The 26,348-nt window shown below is 43.7% G+C and overlaps 1 protein-coding gene across 1 annotated transcript in view; it reads left to right on the forward strand.

Moving 5' to 3' along the window:
* Window positions 1-18,956, forward strand: part of ppargc1b (peroxisome proliferator-activated receptor gamma, coactivator 1 beta) — a 92,066-nt gene extending 73,110 nt beyond the window's left edge. The window contains exons 4-12 of the mRNA XM_080465667.1: window positions 4,874-4,999; window positions 8,585-9,629; window positions 9,989-10,034; window positions 12,052-12,116; window positions 12,929-13,562; window positions 14,758-14,815; window positions 15,319-15,437; window positions 16,640-16,764; window positions 18,057-18,956. Coding sequence (XP_080321793.1) covers window positions 4,874-4,999; window positions 8,585-9,629; window positions 9,989-10,034; window positions 12,052-12,116; window positions 12,929-13,562; window positions 14,758-14,815; window positions 15,319-15,437; window positions 16,640-16,764; window positions 18,057-18,148 — 2,310 coding nt within the window. The 3' untranslated portion in view covers window positions 18,149-18,956. The remainder of the gene's footprint in view (window positions 1-4,873; window positions 5,000-8,584; window positions 9,630-9,988; window positions 10,035-12,051; window positions 12,117-12,928; window positions 13,563-14,757; window positions 14,816-15,318; window positions 15,438-16,639; window positions 16,765-18,056) is intronic.
* Window positions 18,957-26,348: the final 7,392 nt, after the last annotated feature.

Below are 26,348 nucleotides of genomic sequence, written 5' to 3' on the forward strand. Positions count from 1 at the left end.
CCTCCAGTTCCTTAACACTCACTCTCCCCCAATTACTTCCAACGGCAGAACCCCCAAAAATAAAGTCGATCCTATTCCCGGGACGCGCAGCGTTCAAGTCAGGTGCTGCTTTGCTTTGTTCGTCTGACAGCCGGGAAGATGAGACACTTTTCAGAAAGCTTTGAGACATTTGTACAGCTCGGTCTTCTTCTGCTGTTACCGTGACAGGTTCTGCCTCCGCTCCGGCGTCTTTTGTTGCCAACAATCTTTCTGAAATCCCTCGAGCGTCGTTTCGGTATAACCCGAAGGCAAGACGAAGTTCACGACTGGTCGAGACACCAAAACACTCCGGGGGGAAAACCGATAAGCAAGAAATACTCATTTCCTTTCCTGTTCACCAGCGTTTGGTACACAGTCGCAGCTGTGCACGATCTTTCATAACTTTTGCTGATATTTCAAACGTCTGCTTACAGGATGCACTGATTTGGAAATCTCAAGCGTGTATTTCTTTTTGAAAATGGAGGCTCATTCTGCAGCCGGTCATTAACATGACAAACATATAACGTGTGTAAAACTTCACCAAACTCCAAAAAAAAACTAAATTTCATTACCAACCAGTTGCCTACGGTCCAGTGCGACGGCAAACAGTTCCGAAACTCGCGGGAACAAAGATGAAGGTCGCTGGTTTTTTTCAGGCTCTGATATAACGAAGATGGGCTGATTCAAAATCACCGCAACCCACAAATTATAATCGCATCAATCCTTCCCGGAAAAACAGAATATTCATCTGTAGATGAGCATTCAAGATTTTAAATTCTCTTTGGAAGTCATATCAGACGTCCAACGTTGGGCTGTGCTATTACTAAGGCTGTCAAATTAGTAAGAATAATAAAAGCGCTATAGTATAACTCCCACACTGATTGGTTGGCTGCTCTTTACGAGCATTTGTGGGTTTTTTTTTTACTATTAAATTCCAAAGATGTGCTTCTTTAAAAATGTGCTATGGTGAATTTTCTTTGACTTCACCTACAGATCTTTTATATTGATGAAGTAAATAAATCACATGTCAGCAGTGTTGAAATCCACAGCAATAAATCCATCATAAATGTCCTGGACAGGAGAGAAAAAGCAGACGATCCCACTTTACTGTGGATAAATCACATCTTCCTTCATCCCGGCTCTATTTCCATTACGCTCGCTATCGGTGGCAAAAAATAGTAACCTGACATTCGTGTCCACTCACACAGAGAAAGCCTGCTGTAATAACATTATGCTCTTTACTCTGCTGAAGCTGCCAGATGTGTGTGTGTGTGTGTGTGTGTGTGTGTGTGTGTGTGTGTGTGTGTGTGTGTGTGTGTGTGTGTGTGTGTGTGTGTGTGTGTGTGTGTGTGTGTGTGTGTGTGTGTGTGTGTGTGTGTGTGTGTGTGTGTGTCCCCGTCCACTTCTCATCAGTTGAGTGGTTTCATGTCACATGACTGCTGTCACTCATGTGTTCAGGCCCGAATGTGGTGCTGGCCTCTACTGGCGACAGGCGGCACTGCAGGTCACCTCACATTATATTTGCAGAATTGCAGGCTGCTCGATTCAACTTGATAGAAAACAGAAATATGGTTAAATTCATTATGAAGTTGTGAAAAAAGTTGACTTGATGCATGCGAGACACACAATTTAGTATAAGTTAAAATCTAACTACATGAAGATGATGAATTCATGAAAGTCAGCTGGACTCTTCTGAAAATAGACGGTGTTGGTAGAAAAACGTGTCTGTGAAGCAAACATCAGGTCCAAAAGTAATAGAAAATCACCTAAAATAATTGAATACAACAAAATATATTAATTAATACTGATTCTAGCAATAAAGTGGAGATAATTGAAAAACAAACTAATAAAATCCTGTTAATTTACAGAAAAATAACATTAGTGTGTTTGAGTAGTCAGTTAATTAGTCAGTGACAAATTGACACCACTCCTAAATAATAAAAAAATAATAAAAACACCCAGGCACAAAAATGTGCGTGAAAGACGATATTGTTGATCGAAAAATCGATCGTGTTTGGTTTTGTTTCATACTACTTTAAGTCATTTTTTTTTAATATTCCTACATACATTCTACATAACTGTGGTAAAGCTTGGATTATGTGTCGTATATCTACTTTATTCCACTATAGTCTGTTTTTATGCGTGTGTCCTGTCTCCTTATTCTCCCTGCTGTGTGAACAGTTGTTTTATCGCCTCCGTCACCTTTCTTCCACCTGATTTCTGTGTTTCTGCGACTTGGTCCACCTGCGATTGCCGCTGCGCCTGTATGTGTGAGTCCTCACGCCGTACAAGGCGTCCATTCATGGGCTCTGCCTGCGGAGTTCTGGACGGCGTCCAGAGTGGAGTGGAGTGCTTCGGCACGGTACCGGAGGGACTCAAATGTTTCCCTCAGACACAAACCTTCAGTTTGCTCTTCACTCCTTTCAATGGGATCCTCAGAGGAGCATCATCGCTCGCTCCGAGCCAAGTTGGCTCGGCCCACAAAAGGGCCGCGGTGGCCCCATTAGCGATGCGGGCGACGGTCCCGCTCAGTCATTTGACCCACATAGTATTCCGTTGGTCACAGCCAGCTTTGATAGGCGGGTAATGTCAGGCTCATTAAAACATTACAATACTATCCAGCGATAGAATGCGCTTCAACTTTGACCCCGCAGAGTTCCAACGCCGTCACAAACAACCATCTGTTGTTTGATTCACGCAGACTCTCCCCGTGAGGTTTTACTCTCTTTCTCGTTGATGTTTACCCACATAAAGCCCGTAAAGCGGGAATAAAGCTTCTCCCGCGTGCTTGAAGATCCTGATATGAAGCTGAATCTGAAGATGACTTCCTGTACGTTTAGCGGCGTTACATAAGTAGGTTACATAATGGATGAATCTACAGCCAACATAAGACTTGTGCAGCAAATGTTTTTCACATATAAAACAACTTGTGTGTAATCCAGCTTTTATCCTTTGCCCTTTTTTGGGGGGCAGCGTTTTCACCACCAGTAAGTAAATTGACTTTTTTCAAGTCTCTTCACTCAATAAAGCTGACATCTGTTGTCTTCAATGTTCTAGTAGTACAAAAAACAACAACACGTTATTTATTTCCCAGCAGGTTTTCTTGATAGTGATCGAGAATATAAAACTGCAAACCCTCAGAGCAGATCTTTTTCTTCATATTGGTACAAAGTACTTGTGCTCAGATTTTCTTATACAGCAAAATCAGAAAGTTTCCACGTTAGGTCCTGTTAGCTGTTTTTAAAAACATCTTCTGCTTGTTTTCAATGAATACAACTACTTTTTCTTCTTCTTTAATACAAGAATTGCTTTTCATCATTTGAAATATCATGGAATGGTTATTTTGATTGCGGTGGAAACATATAAAGTAGCAACCAAAGTGCATTAAGGGTTTGACATTAAGGGATTCTTGTACGTGGCTCCGAGCACCGCTGGTGGGAATTGAACCACCAACACACTTTACCCAGTGGCCATCATCTGAAAAGCTTCTTGTTTTTGTTGAGTCTGGTTGTCTAAAGGCGCAAATCTTGGGAGTTTGTCGGGTTGCGTCTTTAAAATAACCCAGTACTTGGATCAACTGAAGCAACAGAAATTTCCAGTTTACTTCTGAATTAATCGCGTCCCTCACATTTAGAATCGTGTTCCTCCTCGTCGGGGATGCATTAGCCTACAGTCAGGCGATCACAGCCGCCGCCTCCCCAGAGATCAGGACCTCCAATATGGCTTCCAGAAGGGTGCCTTGCATTAGGTGAACCTTCTGTATGCAGGTCTGCTCCAATCCTCATTCCCATTACATCTGTATTTTCCGCACCGTCTTCTGGAGCGAAAGCTGCGGAGCTTAGAGGGGGATTTTCTCCCTAAGCTGATTTATATCAGCTGATAGTCCTGTCATGAAGCTCCGCACGGGAATGAATGGATGAATAGACAGATGAAGATGGGGGGGGAATGAGGAACAGTTGCATTAATATCCATTTGAATTGTAATACCCAGGGACCGATTCAGGAGAGGTTTGCTTTGTTTTGTGGCTCAAGTTCTGTTTTAATCCCCAAAAAAAAGGGGCGACGGGCAGAGAAAAGCGAGAGAGCAGAGTTCAACATAGAGCCGTGTGAACGAGACAATGGCTGGACGGAGACGGTAAACATATATAGACGAGAGGAGGAAATGTGGGTAAAGGATTAAAAGACAGGTGGAAGAGAAAAATAGAAAAGCGACGAGGGTTTGATAGAAGAAGAAAAAGCCAACGACAACACGTCAGGGTGGATTGTAAATGGCACAAAAACTGCGAGGCGACAAATGACAGAAGAAGGAGTCGTGTTCGGTTATTACAGAGAAGAGAATGGACAAATCCAGACCTTAAATGGAAAATGTGAATGTGCCATGTAGCTGTCAGCTTTAGTGAAGTGATAAATGTACAGTATCGTGACCTCTTCTGCACATTATTCCCTTGTACAAACATCCATCTGCCCGGCGTTAACAGTTGACAGAATATAGATTAAAAATTGGAACCAAAGGCCGAAGGAGCCAAATGTTAGACACTTTTATCTCCCGATAAACCATCCGTCCTGCCACAGCCGCCTCCTTCCGCTTATCTGAACCAAGTGTGTCAACATGTGTAATTATTTTATCCTAATTTTCATTCCGGGTTCTTCCACATCCACTTTGCTGCAGATTGAAAACTTTTTTTTCTTCCATCAAATATCTGCACCAATCCCATGTGAAGCAACGTCACAGTTGCTTCTCTGAGAAAATATCCAACTTTCATGTTGGAACTTTCACGGGTTTTCTTCCGTTGTACTGTGATGGATGCTAACCTGCAGTGTTTCCTGACTCTCCTCCTCCTCCTCTTCCTCCCCAGCTGAAGAAGCTGCTGCTGACTCCTCCCAACATGCCCACGGGGGTCGACATGCACAAAGATGGCGCCCACGGCCGCCGCTACAGCAACCGAAGCCTCCACCTACGGCCCGTCAGGCCTCTGGTTAAGGTGAGGCGCAGATCACTACAAATAAAACTCCCTTCACTTGTTCTTCTTTCAAATTCATCCTGGCTTTGCGGCGACCCTCGGGCACAAACTCAGACTCTGTATTTACTGGTTAACGTCTCATCCATTGTGTCTCCTGAAAGCTGACGAGATAACAACATTGATTTTAGTTTGTTTTTTTTCCAATCACTGAATCTCCGCGAGTTAAAGCAGAAATATTACGCGCTTGCTTGTTGGATCTGCATCACTGCCCCCGGCAGGAGAATGTCCTTATTTATATTTCACGACTTGCTTTTTGTTTATTGTTTGCGTGAAAAGTCATACGTGTTAAATCGAACCCGGTGACTGTTTGATTGTCTTACACGGCAGATTTAAAGCATCAGATTGTGCAATCTGAAAGCCATTTTTGGCCTTGAGGGGAGAAAAGAAATGTACTTTTTTTTTCCACTGTGCTTTAAAAATCTATATAAATCAAAGGTATTATTATTATTAAAATATCTGTCTCGACTTTAAATTCTATCCATTTTCTTTACCTGCTTTCTGCCAGTTGTGGTCTCAAGGGGCTGCAGCTTTTGTAGTTTGCTGAGGTTCGGTCACACGTCAACAATTACTCACATACACACAGTTTCCCCTACGACTGATTCAGAAGTAACTCATTAGAATAATTATTATGTCTTTAGTATGAGGAAGTTGGAGAAACTATGTAAACTTCACCAATTCTGGCCTAGTATCTAATCCTTCATTTAAAACCTTCATTCATGTTTCCTGGAGAGTTTTATATATTTATGGATATTCACTCCAAACCATACTGCTGATTTCTAAACCCCTGGTTTTTTGTTTTTATAAATTGTTGGTAATAAGTGCTGCTGTGCTGGAGTCACAACATGTCGGTATCAACCAGATTTCTCCTACCGATTCAGGCAACGGCGCAAGCTGCTTCCTCGGGCGAACACCCTGGACAGGCCACCGGTCTGTAGCTGGGCGAATGCAGAACGATAGACGACCACACACATAAAGTTAACCTGTGTTTCTGGAACCTTGTGCGTGCACCGGGAGAACATGCAAACTCTGCACAGAAAGAAGCGGAAATCTCACTGATCAAACTTGATCTCTCTCTCTCTCTCTCTTCTTTTAGAAAATAACAGTAAAGCTAAAATCAACTTGACTCCGGTTATAATCAATAATGATTGCAGCACAGTGTGTTGAACCGTGGAGGACGAACCGTACAGATCATACATCAATTTCCCCTCTTGTAACTTGAGCCATAAATATATATATATATATATATATATATTTTATAAAAAAAAAAATTTCATTTTCCCAAACGATGAATACTTTATTTTGGAATGAAAACTTGGATCTTGCGGAGACCTTCAGCCGCTGCCGGTGATAGATGCGGCGTTGGGGGCGGAGAGGACGGCTACAATGGCGGCTGCGATATAACTTAGCAGTAATTGTACAGCCGCTAGCATTGTGCTTGAAGTGGCCATTGATTACAACACCACTCATTTATCTTGTACAAAGCGTGAAGCTTGGTGAGCCTTCACACAGGCCACTCCTGCTCAAGTAAAGGGGGATACAAAGTACCCAGAGGAGGCAGCGTGGGGATAAGCCAGCGCTGAATCCATCACACACCCTCCTAACCCCGCTGATGTTCGGTGTGTGTGTGTGTGTGTGTGTGTGTGTGTGTGTGTGTGTGTGTGTGTGTGTGTGTGTGTGTGTGTGTGTGTGTGTGTGTGTGTGTGTGTGTGTGTGTGTGTGTGTGTGTGTGTGTGTGTGTGAGGAGCTTTAGTTTTAGAGTAGCGTGGCTTTGCTGTGGCAGATGGCAGAAGTATTGACTGACAGGGCAAGAGGGCAACAGTGAATCACAGTGTGTCCCCCCCCCCCCCCTCTTGCTCCATCTCTCTTGTATGAGTAATATGGAATCAGCCATTTCATTGCAGCTGCACACTGAATCATTCCTCACAAAGTCGGAAGCAGAATTTACTGCTGCGTGCTATGTGATCCGCTATCCAGGGCAGGAAATTGGAAGACGAACCCTCGCGCTCATCGATGTGTGTTTTTTTGTCGTTTTTCTTTTCCCGTGAACAAGTTTAGACGGCGTGATGGTATATTTCCCGCACGAGAAAAAGAAAAAAGTTTTAACTGACAGAAGCTGAGCTCCTGTTACATTTTAATGGGAAATGTCACTCCAGACGCTTTACAATGGATTGTAAATGAGAAAACACACACACACACACACACACACCAATGGTTATAGCTGACGTAGAAGGTGCTCACCCGCCATTCTGAGCACTTTGCGACTTGTACAAGCAGAGGTGGTGATCAAACCTCCAACCTTGGAATTGAATTGCGTGACAAAGGCAGCTCCACTGAACTCTTAATATTTTCAAGACGTTTAATGTTTTCCCTGAAAGGATTGTGTAGAAATGTTATGAAGGCCTTCAGATTAGAGTGGAAAACATACATGTATGATTCACAGGACAGAAGATGATCAAAAATCATACATTGAACCGATTGGCAGAGTCCATTGATAGTTGACCAAATCAAAGCCGTGCAGAGATCAGATGATGAGGCCCCACCCCCACTCAGCCACCCCCCCCCCCCCCCCCCCCCCCACCCATCGTCTCCTGCTGATTGAACCACCAATGTGAAAGTGACATTACAGCACTTAATGTTGACTTAAGTGACGACCCGCCATGATAACTTATCTTAGCGTAGTCAGCGCTTCGCCACAACTGTCACGCGTTTGATTACCATAGGATCAATATGAAATGACAGACCCAGCCCCCCCCAAAAACACCCTCGGCCTGGGTCCCCAGTAACCCCCCTCCCCTTTGTGACAACCCTGAGTCCATCCGTCTTCTTTACCGCTTCATCCAGTGTACTGTCACGGGGAGACGGAGTCGATCCTCGCCGGCTAAGGCCACCCTGGATGTGTCACTAGCCAATCACAGGACAAACACACATTCACACTGAGGGACAAGTTACTAGTACCTGAGGAAAACCCGTGGATGCATACTGTGCAGGGAAGCTCAGTCTGGACTCAAACTGGGGACTTTCTGGCTGCGAGGCACGAGTGCTGACCACTGCACCACTGTGTCTCCCAATAACAAATAACAGAAATGAGCACAAACATTAACGTGAAGAAAAAAGTAAAACATGAGGGATTTTGATAGTTTCAGCTACTTGCAGAGCAACTTTAAACTCGGTTTAGTTGCGCAGCTTAATGAATGTAGTATTAAAGAGGGGCTACAGCTTGGGCTGTCCGACGGTAAATAAAGGCCACAAATTGAGATCCAGGCCAAGTTCCTTCAACCAGTTGATCCCACCTCGTTCATTTCGAGGCTGCAACCGGAGCAACGTCTTCATTGTTCAGCAAAGATTTATTCTGTGTAGTCGAAGAAGAGAAACCTTCCTGCTGCTTATAGCGGGCGGATCTCCGCCGTGTTGGAATGGTGCTCTATAAATAAATTAGCCTTGCCTTCACCTCAGTCAACCGCTCCAACACCCAGCAAATGCTGCAACACGTACCAACAACCAGCTTTAGGGTGTTTTAACCGTGTCGTTTTGTGTCTCCGCGTTCAGAGCGACCTCCCCCAAGAGCGGAAGGCCCGAGCGGTGCGGCCAGCCGGGCGTCTCTGCACCGAGCTGCATCGCCACCTCACCACCGCCCAGGACGCAGAGGACGCCCCGGCTCCCGACACGGAGGAGGACGAGGAGGAGGAAGAAGACGACGAGGACAGTGAGTCGGAGGAGGACGAAGAGGAGGAGGAGTCCTCCAGCAGCGAGGTGGAGGGCGCGGCGGCTGCGGCTGTCCCCGCTGAGCCGGCCAAGCCTCAGTTCAGCTCGGAGAAAGAACTGCGCTCGGTGGTGGAGCTGATCACCTACATGCACACCTACTGCCTGCCCACGCGCAAGCAGCAGGGCTGGGAACGCAAGGACCGCGACCTCCCGAAGCCCCGGGCCCGGCCCGAGGCCTCGCGCCCGGCCGCCACAAACTCTCACAGCAGAGTCGTGCTGGTGGCCACTCCGGGGACCAGCGGGGGCTTGACTGGTATGGGCAACGGCGCCCCAAAGAGGCTCCCCTTCGCGAGGCGGAGGGAAATGAAGGCCAACTCCCTTCTCCGCGAGCTCCTGCAGCAGAGCAGCTCCTTCGATGTGAGCAAGCCTTACAGACTGCACAGCCCACCCTACTCCCACTGCTACAGCCCCAACAGAGGAGCAGCGCCCGCCCCCGCTGCCCCGGCTAGATCGGCCTCAATCCAACCCCCCAGCTCCAGCAACCCCAAACCAGAGCTTCGTAAAGACTCTTCCTCCCCAGAGAGGGGAAACTACTCCTCTGAGCCACCGCAGAGCCTGGAGGAGGCCGCGGAGAGCGGCGGCTCTTTCTCAGTGCGACGTTCCAGACGACTGGCCTCCTTCCCCAGCCGCTTCGCCAAGAGGCTGCGGCCCGGACGGGCGAGGGAGGGCGAGGAGAGGGACAGAGAGGAGAAGGAGGAAGGCCGAGCGCCGGCCAAACTCCTGCCCACCCAGGCAGGAGGCGGAACCACGACAGAGATGCAGCCAGAGCAGCTAACGCCCAACAGCGGCGGCGCAGCCACAACTGAGCCGACCAATCCCTGCTGCCACGGTGAGCCGGACAGGAAGCACAGAGGCTGCGTTCACACTGCCAGGCTTTCACTCTCAGTTTTCATTTCTCATATTGGATTTTACCCGAATTAGTTGTAATCTATATCTGATGCAGTCTGCTTTGGCACGCTCTGCCGACGGTGCCTCATTGATTTTCCTTCTCATGAGTCAAGACATCGGCTCTGATTTAAGCCTGTGACTTCAAAGTGTGACCACTTGTTAAGATCTGAGTCGCGACCTGATCGCTCACAGTGTGAATGCAGCCCAGTATTGAACACGCACACACACTTTCATATACACACACACACACACACATGCCCCGAGCACATGGGTGTAACAGGCTTTCTGTTCTGATTGCAGAGAAGCGGGCCTGCCTCTGTCTGCCTCTCAACCCCAAGTCCACAGGGTGAGTGTCTATATAAAGTACCTGCTTCATCAAGCAGCTGCAGCTTGCTTAAAGCACTCCTTAATTTTTCATGCATCCTCCAGGAGCTGTGTAAGTGTGTGTTAAGCATTGTGGAAACCTGCTTTTAGGAGTTTCAGGTATTCATGGTGCAGTCGTGAATCAAAAATATCTAGAGGTTCCTAATGAGCTTTTGTGTTTGCTTAAAGAAGCCAAACGGTGCCGGTTGAGACGCTGGATTTGCAAGATGAATATCTAATTTACCGCACAACATTACAACATGAACTGTAGCCTCCAATCAAGCTCACTGCTGCAGATCCTCGGATATCACACCTATTAATTTCATTGGAGATACATTTTGGAAAAATAATTTTCACCTGGTAGCAATCTGTGTCAAAGTCTGAGGAAATGTACTATAAATGGAGCAATATGGGCTTTCGTAACGACATTAAACTAAAATTCATTCCCTTGAGATCCAGGTGCTAATTATCTCTACTCTGATGCAACAAGTGGAATCTGCTCATTATGAAGTCTCCACAATCAGCTTTATTGCTGGATATATTTTAGCTGCTATGTAAGAGTTTAGCCATGAGACCTGCTCTGACACTGGCGCTATCTAAAGGACAGAAAAGATGGGAGATACTGAGATTTTAATTAGGAGACACCAGGTTGAGGTGGTTTGGATTTGTGCTGAGGAGAGTTTGTACATGCAGCTAAAAGGCAGTTGGAGAAGAGGAAGATCTGTGGGTTTAGAAGCAGTTGGTGTAACATTGGGAAGAGATTTTATCCAGAAAGATTTAGAACATGTCAAAAACACTCCACCGTTTCCATCAATTGATGTACTGGCATCATGCAAAAAATATACTTTGCTGTAAGAACAAATATAAAAGGAATGCAGGCAAATGTTGCCTCGGGTCTTAATGAGGTAATATTCCAGCGCGCAGCATGCCCCAGCTATTTTTGCAGAGGGAATTTCAATATTTAGTGTCTGACATAAATCCAGAAGTCATTTATTGCGACCTACTGTAACACATTATGGAGGAAACACTTCCCATGTGGTGTAAATGGTTTGTTTCCGCACTGAGTGAAAGAGAGAGGGAGAGACTCCACTAAGGAGTATTGTAATAATCCAATCCCTGTAAACATGCAAATTACTGTGTTAATCACCTTTGCTGTAAATTGTACAAATCTGAACTAATTGATTTCATCCTATTTGGGTTATTTGTGTCAATTATGTAATGTAATGCTATGTAATCTGGCTTTGTTTGGAAGTGTTGGTGACTTAAAACACTCGATACAGAGGAATGTCACATACAACCTGCAGAAACTGAATTAAATACTTAAGTTGTTATTGTCCAAATTAGATAATATTTACTCCAAATCGTCCTCATGAATTGTGACCACTGGCCGCGGTACTCAGATTTTAATCTGAGTGCGTGCCACGATGCTTTTACTTTTCCAACGGAGGCGTCCAGACTGAAACCCTGGAGCTGCTCCAGCTGAGCGGTCTTCCCGTGCACCACCCTGGCGTTGCGTCCACCTTCAGAACGAATTCTTCATCTTCAGAGCAGAACCCCCCCCCCCCCCCCCCCGCTTAAAAAGAATAAAAGTATTCCGTGCTTTTAATGAATTTTTATTTTATTCTGCTGCTCATCTTGGAGGGTAAATAATATCCCGCCTGAAGCCAATCCGCACGGCGCAGCTCCTTCCTTTCATGGCAGCTGGAGACAGAAGCCGACAGCCAGGAATAGCAGGGGAAGAATAGGGGAGAGGACGGCGGAGTACATGTGGTTGTTGTGATAAGAAATGAGGAGCGCCCGAGAGATGCCAGTAGCATCCACACTGAGATACATCATTCAAATTCAGCGGACGTCAGCTGAAACCGGACTGTTGTTATTTCTCTCCTACTGAGAGCCTTTTATGGCCGTTATTAGATTCATGTTCACTGTTGTAAACGGCAACGCAGTCCAACATGACACAGCCATCTTTAATCTGTCTCTCTTGTCTCTTCCACCACCAGAGAGACTCAGTACAGCACCAAACCTTTCGAGCAGACCCTCAGCGTGGATCTATGTGGAACGGCAGGTAAACACTTCCCACCTTCTCTAAATGGTTTCAGTTGAAACAGCAGGTGCGGTTCGACATTAACTGAAAGAGTTTAAGTCTGCGTGTTAAGTCTTTCCAACACTGAATGTGTTTCAAACCACCCAGCAAAAGTTGAATGCCTAAAATAATAAGCTTATTTCTGAAGTACTGCTGAATGTATTGAGTACTAGGACAATTTGCAGTAATGTTAAATGTCATTGTTTTATAATTAGAGTTACCTTAAGTGAGAAATGACTTTGGAAAGTTTCCATCGCTGAGCTGTCAGTAACGTGTGGGCCAGACTGAAAACCGATTCTTTTTCATTCTCTATAATTTCAATATTTCGATTATAGAACAGCAACAAAACAACTTAAAATACCTATGAACAATCGGAGAGTTCTAATATTTGTGTGAAGCTAATAATGTGTCCCTGACACTGTGAACTAAAGTGTCTTTGTTGTTGCTATCAGGAGACTAAGAGAAGTTTTCAAGTAAAAATGCATAACTTTAGTTGCATTTTGTGGGTAAACGCAAAACATTTCTGAAACAAGAACGTTTTGAAACGTGTGAATGGGGGCCTGAGGTCAGAATGGATGGGAGTTCCTCCTCCAGTGAACAGGAGTTTAGGGAAACAGTTACTAAGTATAATGCCTAAAGCATTAAAACATTCCCAAAATTATTACTTCAGTAATTACTAACTTGTTGTTATTTATTAGTGATGTTGCACTCACGGAAAACAAGTGCGTCACTAATCCAGCGGTTGTCAAAGTGTGGGAGGATGACCACCCGTGTCTGGTTCCCCACCCTATCAGGTCTCACCCCTCCCACCACCCCGCCTCACAAACCTGTGGAGGATGAGCTTTTCAAGCCGGCGGAGGGCGGGAAAGGTGGCGGAGGGGTGAGTGGCGGCAGCGGAGGTGACGGCGAAGGTGGAGGCGGCAGCGACCCCAGCGCCAACACCAACGTGGCCACAAAAAGCTCGTCCTGGCTGAGCCGCGCCCACCACCAGCGGAAGCTGCCGGAGCAGACGGAGCTGTACGCACAGCTGCGGCGCATGGGCCAGGCCGGCGACGGCGACACCCACCACAGCTTCGGCGACCACGACTACTGCGCGCTGAGCCTCGGGGAGAGCCGCAAGCGCAGCGCTGCCATCCTGGGCGCCATGCTGCAGGCGCAGGGCGGTGGCGAGGGCGCCCCGGCGCCTAAAGCGGCCGAAGATCGGGCGCCGGACGAGAAGGGGCGTGACGGCGAGGACAGGCTGCTGACGTCAGAGGTGGCCGAGCCGCAGGAGCTGGTGATATCGTCATCACCTCCGTCAGACTGCCAGTCGGTGGCCGCCACACCTCCAGCTTCTGAGGAAGAGGCGGAGCGCTCGTCAGCGTCTCGCTCGCCCTCGCCAATTCTCCACCTGTGTCCCGACTCCCCCTCCAGCAAGACAGACTCCAGGTAGGTGATGAAAGGAGCGCCGGAAAGATCTGGATCACGGAGAAATGATCCATGGCGTCAAGAAAAGAAAGAGATGAAGGAGGATAATTCAAGTCAACTTTATTTATATAGCACCACATACAACAGTCATTTCTAGGAGCTTTTAACAGAGAAAAACCCAACAAAGCATAATAAAGGAGCAAGTGTAACTCCTGCGTTCTATATTTTAATAATGAGGCTCCATCAATCAGTCGATCGATCATAGGCTCAAAGCTGAATCCTGTCAGCTCAGCCACAAATACACAAGTCAAGATGCTGCTGTCAAGTTGAGCTTCATGTTCTTGCCCTCCTCCAAACTCAGTGAAATACAAACACAAGGTAGATGACATCTTCACACGAGGAGTGACAGTGACGCTCTCCAACTGTGCGTCCTCAGGTGCCATTGACGCTTTCAGTAGCCAATTGCACCTCGTCTTGCCAGTTTGGCTCTGCTGTAAGCGCAGAGGAAAAGTACGAAACGCCTCTCCTGAAAAGTCGTCACATTTCACATCATTTTAGAAAGAATGAACAGTTACTCTAATATTATTCAATTATTCGGCACAGATGAGAAGTTAAATCAATAGATTGCAGAAGAAAACATATGAAATCAACAACATTTATTAGGTTTTTTAATGCTAAACATAGATTTGTTTAAGAATTAGACACTGAAGCTTGTGCAAGTGACAGTTTGTCTATTTTCTAATGTATATCAAATCCGAAAATTATTCATAGTTGTCTTTTCAGATAATAGGACTATTTGGTGTGGTGGAAACTTAAAACTGTGACGCTGATGTAGACGGTCATAACTGCCTTCTCATCTCCAGCATGTAAAAGAAAAAAGAAACATTACAGGGCTTCTGGTTGTTAAGTTACAGCGCTCCAGCCAAAACTGAATTCTTAGTGTGATTTGACGGTCTCGCATTGAATAAGGTCAGCGGTCATATTATTTCTGTACATGGAGACAATGACGGAGGGGAAAAGGTGGAAACCGATGAGAAAAAGACAAAGAACACAGACTGCAGAAGCCTTTTTTTTTTTTTTTTTTTTGCCGCAGTTCACCGTTTTTTTTTTTTTTTTTCTCATGTTTGACATTTTCAGTTTCACCTTGTGTCCGCCCTTATCTCATTGGCTGTCCTCTCTCTCTTCTCTCCTCTTTTCCCACCTCGCCCTCCTTCAGCGAGAACTCAGAGATCTGTCCCGACGACAACCAGAGGAACAAAGCCAAGTCTGACGAGGTACAGAGAACATTGTCGCTGTGCAGTCTCCCCCACACACAGATCCCTCACAATTACAGAAACTTTTTTTATTTTAAGGAAAACTTTGTTTTACCAACACACCTGAGACCATCAACCGTCTCACCTGGAGAACTGGATTCATACACTTTAACGGCAAAGGCATCATTTGTGTATTTCATTATTATTTTTGTAAATAATTCTTCATTTAGCGTTTCATATTCTAAAAGTCTCAGCTTTTATGTATTTAAGATAGAAAGCACATTTTGTCTCAGCCTGGTGTGATTCCTGGTTGCTGCCTCTCACTTCTGGTGGATCTGAACCTGGAAACACATTTGCTTTTGCACAAAGTATAAAACTGCACCTTAACATCCACCCTGCAGACGTGCGTGTAAATGAAGCGTTGAACATCGGGACGCTCGTCCTGCACCCGGTATTTTCCCGCATCTGTCGGCATCCTGTGTTATCCTCTGTCCTGACTGTTGCCATGGTTTCCCTGTTGCCAGGACAACTGTCAGGTGTTTTACATCCACAACCTGCCGAGCAGCGTGACCCAGAACATGCTGAGGAAACGCTTCCAGGTCTTCGGCAAAGCGGAGGACTGCAAAGTCATCATCTGCAACGAGTAAGAGTCCTAATCTGTCCTGAGTTTTTATTCTGAGGCGCAGAGATACTACAACTTTTCTTCTTTCTTTTTTTTTTTGATGGTGCAGCAGACCTGATTTCTGTGCTGTGGATTTTCCATCCACAGTATGCGACTGCATGCAGAGGATAAAATGCAGCTTTTAGATGGGCACAAAGACATGTTTATATATTAAGACGTACATTGATATAATAAGAAAATTTGATTTATTGATTATAAAGTATGAAGGCTTACAGTAACATTCACAAATCCATTTCGGGATTCAAACAATACTCCTGACAGACACAATTTTAATCCAAACACGGAAATGTGTCCCATTCAAAATATACAACATATAAAATAACGGATCTATTTGATTTAGGGGAAAAGTCACGCACCATGGCCACATTAAGGCTCCGTTTACACGACAACATTTTCAAGGAAAAATAGACAAACTTTCGTTGTATTTTGGGCGACGGTGCTCAGAGTCACTGGAAACTATTTTTCGAAAGCACTCCGACTTCCATCGACACAAAGACGGAGGAAAACGCATCGCGGCCATAGTGAATAATTCTTATGTAGTAACAATGTTTTCCTCCAGACTGCTGTTGTGAATTAACTAATTTATCTTCCAATGTGTTTTAAATAACCTGAAAACCCTAAATACATGCACAATAAAGCACAGACGCCCTCTGAATGCTGAAATTAACCTTTTTTTTTTTTTTCACCCTAGTCTTCTCTGTTAGCTGTGAAATTAAACACACGCCAGAAAAGACAAGAGCCTTGAAATCGCTCTGTTCCCGTCAGCGTCCTTAAGTCATGATCTTCTGATTTTTTTCCAGCCGTTGGCCGCTGCTCACAAACACTCCGACTGGGTCATTCACTCCGGACAAATTTCCCCACAAGGACTAATTAAATATGACTTTAAAAAGTAGAAGTTAATAAGTGTGCCCTCCTTCAGTGGCAGACAAACCCACACATTTTACATTTTTGTGCCAGATTCTGTTGCTCTTGGGTATTTATTGTCCGTCTTTGCTGATATGTTGTTTTTTTTACTGTAATCACTGTCCATTTCCTTCATCTCAAAGATTTGTGTGTGTGTGTGTGTGTGTGTGTGTGTGTGTGTGTGTGTGTGTGTGTGTGTGTGTGTGTGTGTGTGTGTGTGTGTGTGTGTGTGTGTGTGTGTGTACCCGTCTGGTTTGAAGGGAGCGCTGTGGGGTGATAAAGATCCGTCAGCCGGGGGCTCCGAGGCACTGGAAAGAGCGAGAGACTGTTCTGAATGGACCTGCAGGCCTCCGGAGGCTGACAAGGAAACGCTACATAGACCTTGGTAAGAACACATACGCACACATTGAGCAGTGCCACTTTGTGGAAATCACGTACAAGCTGTACAAACGTGCTGGATCTGGACTTGGAGCTCCTGATCTGCCTCGTCTCCGGGTCACATCTTCAGGCCCGAGTCTGGACGCCTATGGCGATCCACAACGTTCTAGTTGGATGAGTTCACCAAGAGTCTATTAGAGGTCTCAGAAGCTTTCAGCGGTGCCTTTTTATTGTCAAGGTCAAGGAGTTGAAATGAGCTACTCAAGTAAATTTACAACTTCAAAAAGAAATTGCCAAACAGATCACTTTGGCACTTCGATTTGAAAGAGTCCTATTATGTTAAATCCACTTCCTAAAGGTTTTCCAACAGTACTAATCGTCCCCATACCTGGAATGACGCCCCAGAAGTGAAGACAGTCTGTCCTCTCTCTCCCTGGCTTGTTTCAGGTTTTAAAAAGTGTGTTGCTCCAACCAGCCAATCAGAAATCAAACCCTATATAGTGTCATCGTGTGTTTAGCCAATCCCAATAAAGGATAGACCCTCCCTTTGACTCCTCCCACAATTAGGCAGCTCTGCTCTGGCACATGGCACCACGAGACGAAGTACTTCCTCCTCTTCCCAAGATGGGCATGTGTGGGCGGAGCCAGTCCAGCTCACACAGACACAGCAGATTCTGAATGCAGCTCCTATGATCCAATATTCAAATGGAGGAAAATCTGGATTTGGGGCAATAAGCTTGTGTTTTTAGACCAAAAAGACCTATTTGAAAGTGTTGGAAAGCTCGACAATATGACCCCTTTAAGTCTGAAAAGAATTTTATATTGGTAATATTTCAGTGGATTGATTCACCAAAACAGGAGAATCAGCAGTGTGCACAACAAAGGTGTCAAACATAAAACCCGTCATGCAGAGTTTGTTAAAAAAAAAACAAAAAAAAACTTGCATTTTCGCAAGGAAGTTTTTTTGACGTTTCACTGTATTTTGCACCAGAAAGTTTAATTAAATTTGGCTTCATTTTTAGATTGTTGTCACTTCCGGTAGGAATTGTTTGGTTTTGTAAAAATAGAAACATTTCGTACAACAAAAACAAACGTTTAAGTTTCCATTTATTGTGGTATTATTTTAATGCATGTCAGTCGTGTCAATATACCAATGTGGCCTCATTTAAAAGACAAAGATTTATTTTTTCAAAGAAACAAGTAATAATACAATGAAGTAATACACCACCACTCAACTTCTTTTTTTTTTTAAGTATGTTTTTACAAAATCAGCTCCAACTTTGGCCCTGTGTGTTTCAGATGAGGCCGGCCCGGGCCCCGTCAAGAGCAAGTATGATGCACTGGACTTTGACACTCTGCTGAAAGAGGCCCAGAAGTCCCTGCACCGCTGACAGTACAGCGCCACCGACTGGCCAGCCTTAGTACATTGCAGCAAGACCCCTCCGACAACACGGCTCTGCCCTCGAGACGGGCCCCTTGAGTACCTCCATGCAAGGCAACCTCGCAAAATGTTTACATTTTTAACCATTGGGACAAACAGTAAGGACCTCGTTTTTTTTGTTGTTTTTTTTAAGTTTCTTTCACCGGAGGATACTGCTTAAAAACGAGGATGCCACTGGGAGTCCGGGGGGAAGGGGGAGGGGGGGGGGGGGGGGGGATTGAGAGACAATGTAGGGAATGGGACTTTAAACAGAAATGGTACAACAGCCACAAACGATGGTGACACAGTTCTCCACTGAACAACCATGACAACAAAGCTGCTTCCTGTCTGTGTTGGTGAAATCGTCGCCCTGCCTTGGAAGATCGGGCGTGAGAGATCTGTAGCAAATCCTTGCTATCCCCCTGCGTTGCGTTGGTCGTCGTGGTGTGTGTTCCTGCGTGTGCGTGTTCTTTGTTCTGTTTGTTTTGTAAGAAAAATAAGAGAGAGAAAAATCCACACAAAAAAAAAAAAAAAAAACGTCCCTGTTTTCAGTCTCGAGTGGTGAAAACCTTCAAGCTGCGTTCGCTTGTGTGGTCGTATAACCTTAAAGAAAAAAAAAGGAAAAAAAAAGATGAAAACCCAACTCTGCTTTCTTTTTAGCGAAAAATTGTGGATGTTCTAAATTTTAAAATCTATTGTGTGTGTGTTATGGACAAAGAATATAACAAAAAAAAAAACATTTAATGTAATCATCCAATGACTGATAAAGTTTACAAACTAAAATGAAGAAAAAAAAAAAATCATGTTTTTCTTTTTTGTAATTGTAGTGCTTCCTTGATTTGAACTATGCACTGTAAGGAGGTAAGCGTCTCTGCTGCCCTCCACCACCACCCCCCACCACCACCCGTCCTAACTCTGATCCCAACTCTGCCATGCCGACTCGTTTGGCTTCTGCTACTGGCTGCTGCAGGCTGTGATGAACAGGCGCTTCAGGTACGTCGTTCAAGGGACGTATTGGCGCTTTAAAAAGGATCTCTGACCATGTCGGTGTTTAAAAAGGAAGTTTTAACTACGAGAATTAGTATTGGGAAGTCTAGTGTTTAAACAGATGTTAGGCCAAGATTAAACTGGGATTAAAGTTAATGCCTTCATGGAAAGTTCCCAAAATCAGTAGTTTACATACAACGATCCAAAAAAAACAAAAGTGATTTTAAGTTCACAAAAATCCCCAAAATGCAGATTAAAACTCTTGTGAAGTCTTGTGTTGTAATCTACGTTGATTGTAAAGCGGGATTAGGTCAAGTATAGACTGGATTAAATCTCCATCCGATCCTGGAAAGTTACCTGAGATAGTAGTTCCATCAAGAGCTGCATTAGGAATATTGGCTGTCCAGTTTGCCAACATCAGATTCAATTCAAACTTTGTTTGTCCTACTGAACATGTGTGGGTAAGCAGCCCCAGCTCCGTCACTCCTCCCCCCTCCCCTCCTTCAATGCCACAGTCAATGCAACCATCAGTGTTTACATTTGGGCGGCAGCAAGCAGAACTTAAAAATGGGGAAAAATGAAGATGGTAGCCTCCGGCAACATTCATTTTACACTCGGTATGAATTCACCCGCTTCTGCACTTTGTCCAAATCTACACAGTCCAATCCGTCAATTCAACTGTTTCAACAACAACAAACAAAAAATCACAGCAGCTAATCTCAGTAAACGGTCATAGCTCGAGGTAAAAGAATCAAAAGGAATGTACTCAAGAATCTGAATGTATTCTACCACGTTTTCCCCATTTCTGCTCGCCCAAAGATTGTGGAGCTTTTTTTGGTGCTTTTTCTCAGAAGAAAAAAAAAGCAGGTACACTTTCTCAGCCGAGACAAGTTTCTGACTTCTGGGTAGCGCCTAGTTTACTTTCCCAAAGCAGCCAGTAGCAACTCGCCACGAAAAAGGGGAGAGAGCCTCTAAAGCCTGCCAATCCGGTGGTTCCCAACCACCGCCAGTAACACAGCCAGGGAACAAGCAAGGGATCGGCTGAAAAGCAACAACAACAAAAAAAAAGAGCGATCGGCCGAGAGTCTGATTTCTCGTCTGGGAGGTACTGTATCAGATGAGCATCTACCTCACACCCATCCATCCCTGCTGCCCCCCCCCCCCCCCACCCACCCTCTCGTCTTTTTATTCCCTTTCTTCTACTGGATGCTCTCTCCCTCTACTTTTTTCCATTGTTTGTTTTCTCATTGGAAGTTTTTTCCGTGTTGGGTTTTTCTCGACTGATGGGGCAGTTCTGGGTAGTGTTGGGGGGGTTTGTGTGTAAACTTTTGATACTATGGCTCCTTCTACCACTGGGGGGGAGGGGGGCGAATAATCTCTCTTTCTCTTAACTCTATCCGTCGCTTGCCTCATAGCGGTTTTCAAGCGTGTCCGTCTCTTGGAGTCTCGACCGTGCGTCCTCGTGTAACTGCGTGTTTCGTCTTCGTCTCGTGTTTGAGTTGGACACTGCTGACGCTCGCGCACGGGGGGGGGGGGGGGGGGAGGGGGGGGGCGTGTTCTGCCATCTTCTCCGACTTTGAAGCTTTGTTTCGGGACTCGTCGTCGCTCGCAGTTCCTCCGTTCGCCCTCTCGTTGACTGTGAATTTCAATAAAACGCAACCCGACTCGTTCTCTCTCTCGAACTTTAACTCTCTCATGCCTCCTCCTGGGGTCAAGGCCTTGATTCCAGGTCTTTCCTCATACCCCCCCCCCTATGCTTTTTAACAAATAATACCCCTCATCCTCCTCCTTCCTCTATCTAATCAACTCCTTGATAACACACACAAAAAATTGAATGTTTACATCACTTGATTCTCCTTTGACTTTATTAGGAACGCACACTAAGTACAAAGGCGCCTTATTCAGTGTTGAAAATAGAAACAGCAAATTGACGTGGCCTGGAAGGACGCGCAATCCCCCCCCCGGCTCACCGATGTCCAAAACGAACAAATACAGTTTAGTGCTATACATACTTCTCCAGAAACAAGGTGTCGACTTTTAGAAAAAGAAGAGAGAGAAAAAAGAGAGCGATCAAGAAAATCTTGTGAATTGCGAACAACTGAATGAGTATTTGTGCTTAGTATGTATACTACTAAAAAGTGAGAGAATGTGCTGGTTTACATATTAAAAAAAAAAAAAAAAAGAATATTAATATATGAATATATATAATGTGTACATAGCACTATGCCTCATTGTAAACATAAAAATGTATTGTGTGTTTGTTTTGTTTGTTTGAACTGGTGGCGGGTCACAGCTGATCGCTAATCAGGACAGGAGGCGGTCAGGATGCTTTTGTTTCTGGTGAGGGTTTATTTTTGTTTGTTTGTTTTCGTTTTTCAGTACAGGGAGGGAAAGAAAGGGAAAACAAAATGCTTCACACAAAGTCTCAACACTGTAGTAAAGACAAGAACCACTCAAGGTAACCCTTTAGACGATCACACCAGACGGTTCTGTTTCTTTGCTGTTTATCAATAGACTGATTTTTTTTTATTTTTTTTTTTTTTCCTTCTCGTTTTCTTAAAAAGCAATTTGAGATGCAATACGTAATAATCTTATCGTTAAGACAGCCTTCTTCGGAAAAACTGAGGTAATAATGTACAGCGCGTGGTGGGGCTGTTGAGCTATAACGCGGGCAATCTCCGAGCTGCGGCTTCAGTAGGTTACTGTACTGTATGTAGACTGCCATTATACAGGAAAAAAGACAAAAAAAAAAAAAATCTTAAAATAGTAATAAAAGGTAAACTACAGGACGAATGTGGTCAGTTACGTCGTAAACACACACACACACACACACACACACACACACACACACACAAAACAAGCCGTACCGATATACTCTTGCACAAATAACGTCCCGAGTAGTGAAATCTCTGTTGCTCGTACCGGTTCTGACGGGTTTTCTTCTTTGGACGGCAGCAACAGCCGGAAACTCTGGTAAAGGATTGTGAGGAAAATAAGATGGGAGGAAACGTAAAGCTGTTGCTGGTTCGACCCCCATTTACTCCTCACACACTAGATGAAACAGTTTGAGGTTGTCCACTGCAGGAAATCCCAGTTTGGGACGTTCTCCAATAGTTTTTTTTTTTTTTTTTTTTCTCTCACAAGTGACCAAAACTTGACTTTTTACCCCGTCAGTAGTAATTCCCCCGTTTGGCCTGTTGTTCTTTTTTTTCAACGTGCACATTATTTCTATGTGAAATCCTAAAATCCAGGCTGATATTTGAGGAAAGCTCCGGCTGGGGTTTCTCTACAGTGGCTCCCGCTTGTTCCTCCATTGTCGTCCAGGTGAACGAACTTCAGAAACGACCCCATATTCCATCATGGCAAGCCTTAAAAATCAATCTGGAGGGGGACGCGAAGCTACCATGAGCTTTTATTATTACAGTTTGAAACTCCTTTCCAATCCAATGTGGTTTTATTATTAAATAATTACAGACGTAATTAAAGACTTTTTTCAATAGCCATATTATAAAAAGGTATATACATATATATGAATATATATATATTTGTGTGTTTGTGTAGATATCTAGATGATTATATACTTTCTTATAGAAAACTTTGATGTTGATCATTCTCCTCAGTGTTTTGAGAACACGTTGACACATTTCAACATAATAATACCGCTGTCATTTTGGTCTAGATCCTAGGTCAAAGGACAACGAATCCAAATAATAAAAATTATTATTAATAAAAAATGTAAAAAAAAATCTTTAAAAAAAAAAAAAAAAACTTCCAAAGGGACATTAACTCTCATCAGAATGCAATATGTTTGGGGTTTTTTTTCACTCTTCTGTTCAGACGAATAGAAAATGACAAGAAAAAACCACTAAACTTGACAGGCGAGTTGACCAAAAAAAAAAAAAGAAAAATTTAAACTACAATAACGATCAAAAGGCCTTGGATTCCGTTTTTAGCCGATGTCACGTTTCCAGCGCCGCGGCCCTGCTTTTCAACCCTTGTTTGTTTTTTCCTCGTGTTTTTCGCTCGCTGGTTTCTTCAGTTGGGGGGGGGGGGGGGGGACGAGTGGATCCGTCAGCGAGCTCCACGCCATCCGATTCAGCCCCGACCGGGACAGGAGCGTTTTGCAATACCGGGCCCGACTCTGGCCTCAGATTCCACTTCGGTGTTTCATCGTCACGTCTCAACAGTTTTTAGAAAACACAACAACAACAACAACAACAAAAGAGAAACTAATAGGTAATCTGTTCAACTTGATGGCAACAGTGATGTCAAATAGGCACTTAGTAGGGACTGTAAACTGTCAAAAGTCTGCTAAATGTGAGTGGGTGTTTCTTTTTCTTTTTTTTGCTTTTCTTTTATTTGGTGGAAGAAAATATTTTGACATAAAGGGCATACATTGTTTTTGTTTTTTCATTATTGATTTCAATGTCTATTTACATCTAATGACTATCAAATTCACAACAATGATTTTATTTTTTTTTTCCTTTTTTAACTTAGTTTTTGGTAAAAGAAAAAAAAAAAAGGTAAATACTGCTAGTGAGATTTTATATTTTTACATATGTTGGTTTTATTTGCGTTTCTTCTTTTTTTTTTTTTTTTTTTTAATTTATAAGCCACTTAGTTTGGATGTCTTTAAAAGTTTTGTTTTTTTTCTTCTTCTTCTTCTCTGTTTTGTGTGATTTCATATGTCTTGAGAATGTGGAGACAAAAGGCATTTCAGTATTTTTGAATTGTTAAAATCTAGTTTCATAGAAGCGGAAGTATCTGATGTTATAAATTATATTTTAATTCATGTAAATAGTTTAAAACAGAAGACTATGGCTTCCTTTTAAACTGAATACATTTCTCTTCAGAGATTGTTTACATTATGAAACTGTAGAGATGTGCTCCTCATATACTGTATAAAGTACATATATTCATTGATTTGCCTCCAAAAAATAAAATCCTAATGAACAACATCCTTTCTGTGCATCTGGTGATTCTTCAACTTGAAGAGACGGAACATAAACTGAATATTTTGATAGATGACTTTGATATTAAGGGCTGATTTACAGTGATCTGTACAGTATGTTGTGGAAACGGGCCATAGGTAAATCAGGAAATATACAAGACGATAAATCAACTCGTGTTTTCTAACTGTATTCTTTTTTTATTAATTACCTGAATGAAATTAATTTGAAAATTAGGGGTTTTTTTCTACAGTAAACTTGATTTCTTTTACCTTTATAGAATATCAACGTATGTGTTGGGAGGAAACTATTCAAGACTCTATTCCTGAGGAACTATGTCGAAGTACATTGTGTCTCGAATTAAAAATGAGCAGCAAACAACTTGAAAAACACGCCTCCAGCTTTAGAAAAAGATAAATAAACTTTGTTCCCTTCTCCTCGGGAGTTACACTTTTAAGTTTTAAAGCTGCCGTGAAGTGAGTCTGTGTTTAATCATTCTTCAGATACCTCGCAGTCGCATTTCACTTTATATCTACAACTTTGAAATTCTTACTTCGTCATGAAATGCACCAGGGTGAGGAGTTATTGCTTTTTAAGGACACGGACGTCTCTTGAGTGGAGACAGACAATCGTCAAAGCCGCAGAGATAAATCTTCACAGAGACACTATTGACAGATTGAAGCGGTTTAGAGACGAAACTCCACAGGTGTTTTGATTTATTGTGTGTTTACAACCAAACCCTGTGGCCTTTTGTGATGTGACACTTCAAATCCTCCTTTACTTTTTTTTTCAACTAACATCCAGATTATAGAGCATCTTCCTCCTCTAACATCCAGATTATAGAGCATTTTCCTTCTACTAACATCCAGATTATAGAGCATCTCCCTCCTCTAACATCCAGATTATAGAGCATCTTCCTCCTCTAACATCCAGATTATAGAGCATTTTCCTTCTACTAACATCCAGATTATAGAGCATCTCCCTCCTCAAACATATGGGTTATAGAGCGTCTTCCTTCTCTAACATCCAGATTATAGAGCATCTTCCTCCTCTAACATCTAGATTATAAAGCATCTCCCTCCTCTAACATCCAAATTATAGAGCATCTCCCTCCTCAAACATATGGGTTATAGAGCATCTTCCTTCTCTAACATCCAGATTATAGAGCATCTTCCTCCTCTAACATCTAGATTATAAAGCATCTCCCTCCACTAACATCCAAATTGTAGAGCATCTTCCTCCTCTAACATCTAGATTATAGAGCATCTTCCTCCTCTAACATCCAGATTATAGAGCATCTTCACCCCGACTAACTGATGTGACTTCAGCTAAACAAATCAGCCATTATTACACACACACACACACACACACACACACACACACACACAATGCTGACGTCTCAGTTGATTGTAACCAGCAACTCTACAAAACATTTTAATAATTTAGGCCAAACATAAAGTACTCAGAAAGTAATTTCACTCCTTTTTTATGAAAATGAGTAAAATGCTTCTATTGCTACCAAGGAGAGGCCAAGCCTCACAATGTGACACATTTTGCTGTATTTGGAGACACACACACACACACACACACACACACACACACACACACACACACACACACACACACACACACACACACACGCGCACACACACACACACTAATGGACACTCCCACTCCCCAGTCTTCCCCTGGTTAAACAGCACCCTATTAACAGGCCTCTGGCAATTTTCCGCCTGGCTAGACTGTGATTCACATGTCAGTGACTGCACTGATGATGTCTGCGCACAGGACATCACGATACCAGCCCCGCTGCACTGTGATGGTCTCCAGTCTCCTGTCTCCGCCACACACCAGCAGAACAACACACATGAACATTTATGTTTCTCAAAGCCCAAAGGATGTGAGCAGAAAGGAAAAAGATGTCGGGCTGGAAATCAATTAGATTTAAACTGCTGCACAACAGAAGGGGCCTATATAGAATGAAAAAAAAAACCCCACCATTTTTACTGTAACTTGTAAACTCGACAGTCTTTTATGCGTATCCATGTAGAAAGAATGGTCTCAGTTTGAGTTCCACATCCAGAGGTGATGTGCAAGAGTGCATGTGACTTGGCAATCTGAGCAACACAGCAATGTGCACCACGCTGATTTGCCACCAGATTGTGCAGCGAAAATGGAAACGGAATTGTCCTCTGAGATGGGATTTAATGAGCTTCACTACTTAAGTCACATTAT

This window comes from Lipophrys pholis (assembly GCF_963383615.2).
Source record: "Lipophrys pholis genome assembly, chromosome: 6".
Taxonomy (NCBI): Eukaryota; Metazoa; Chordata; class Actinopteri; order Blenniiformes; family Blenniidae; genus Lipophrys; species Lipophrys pholis.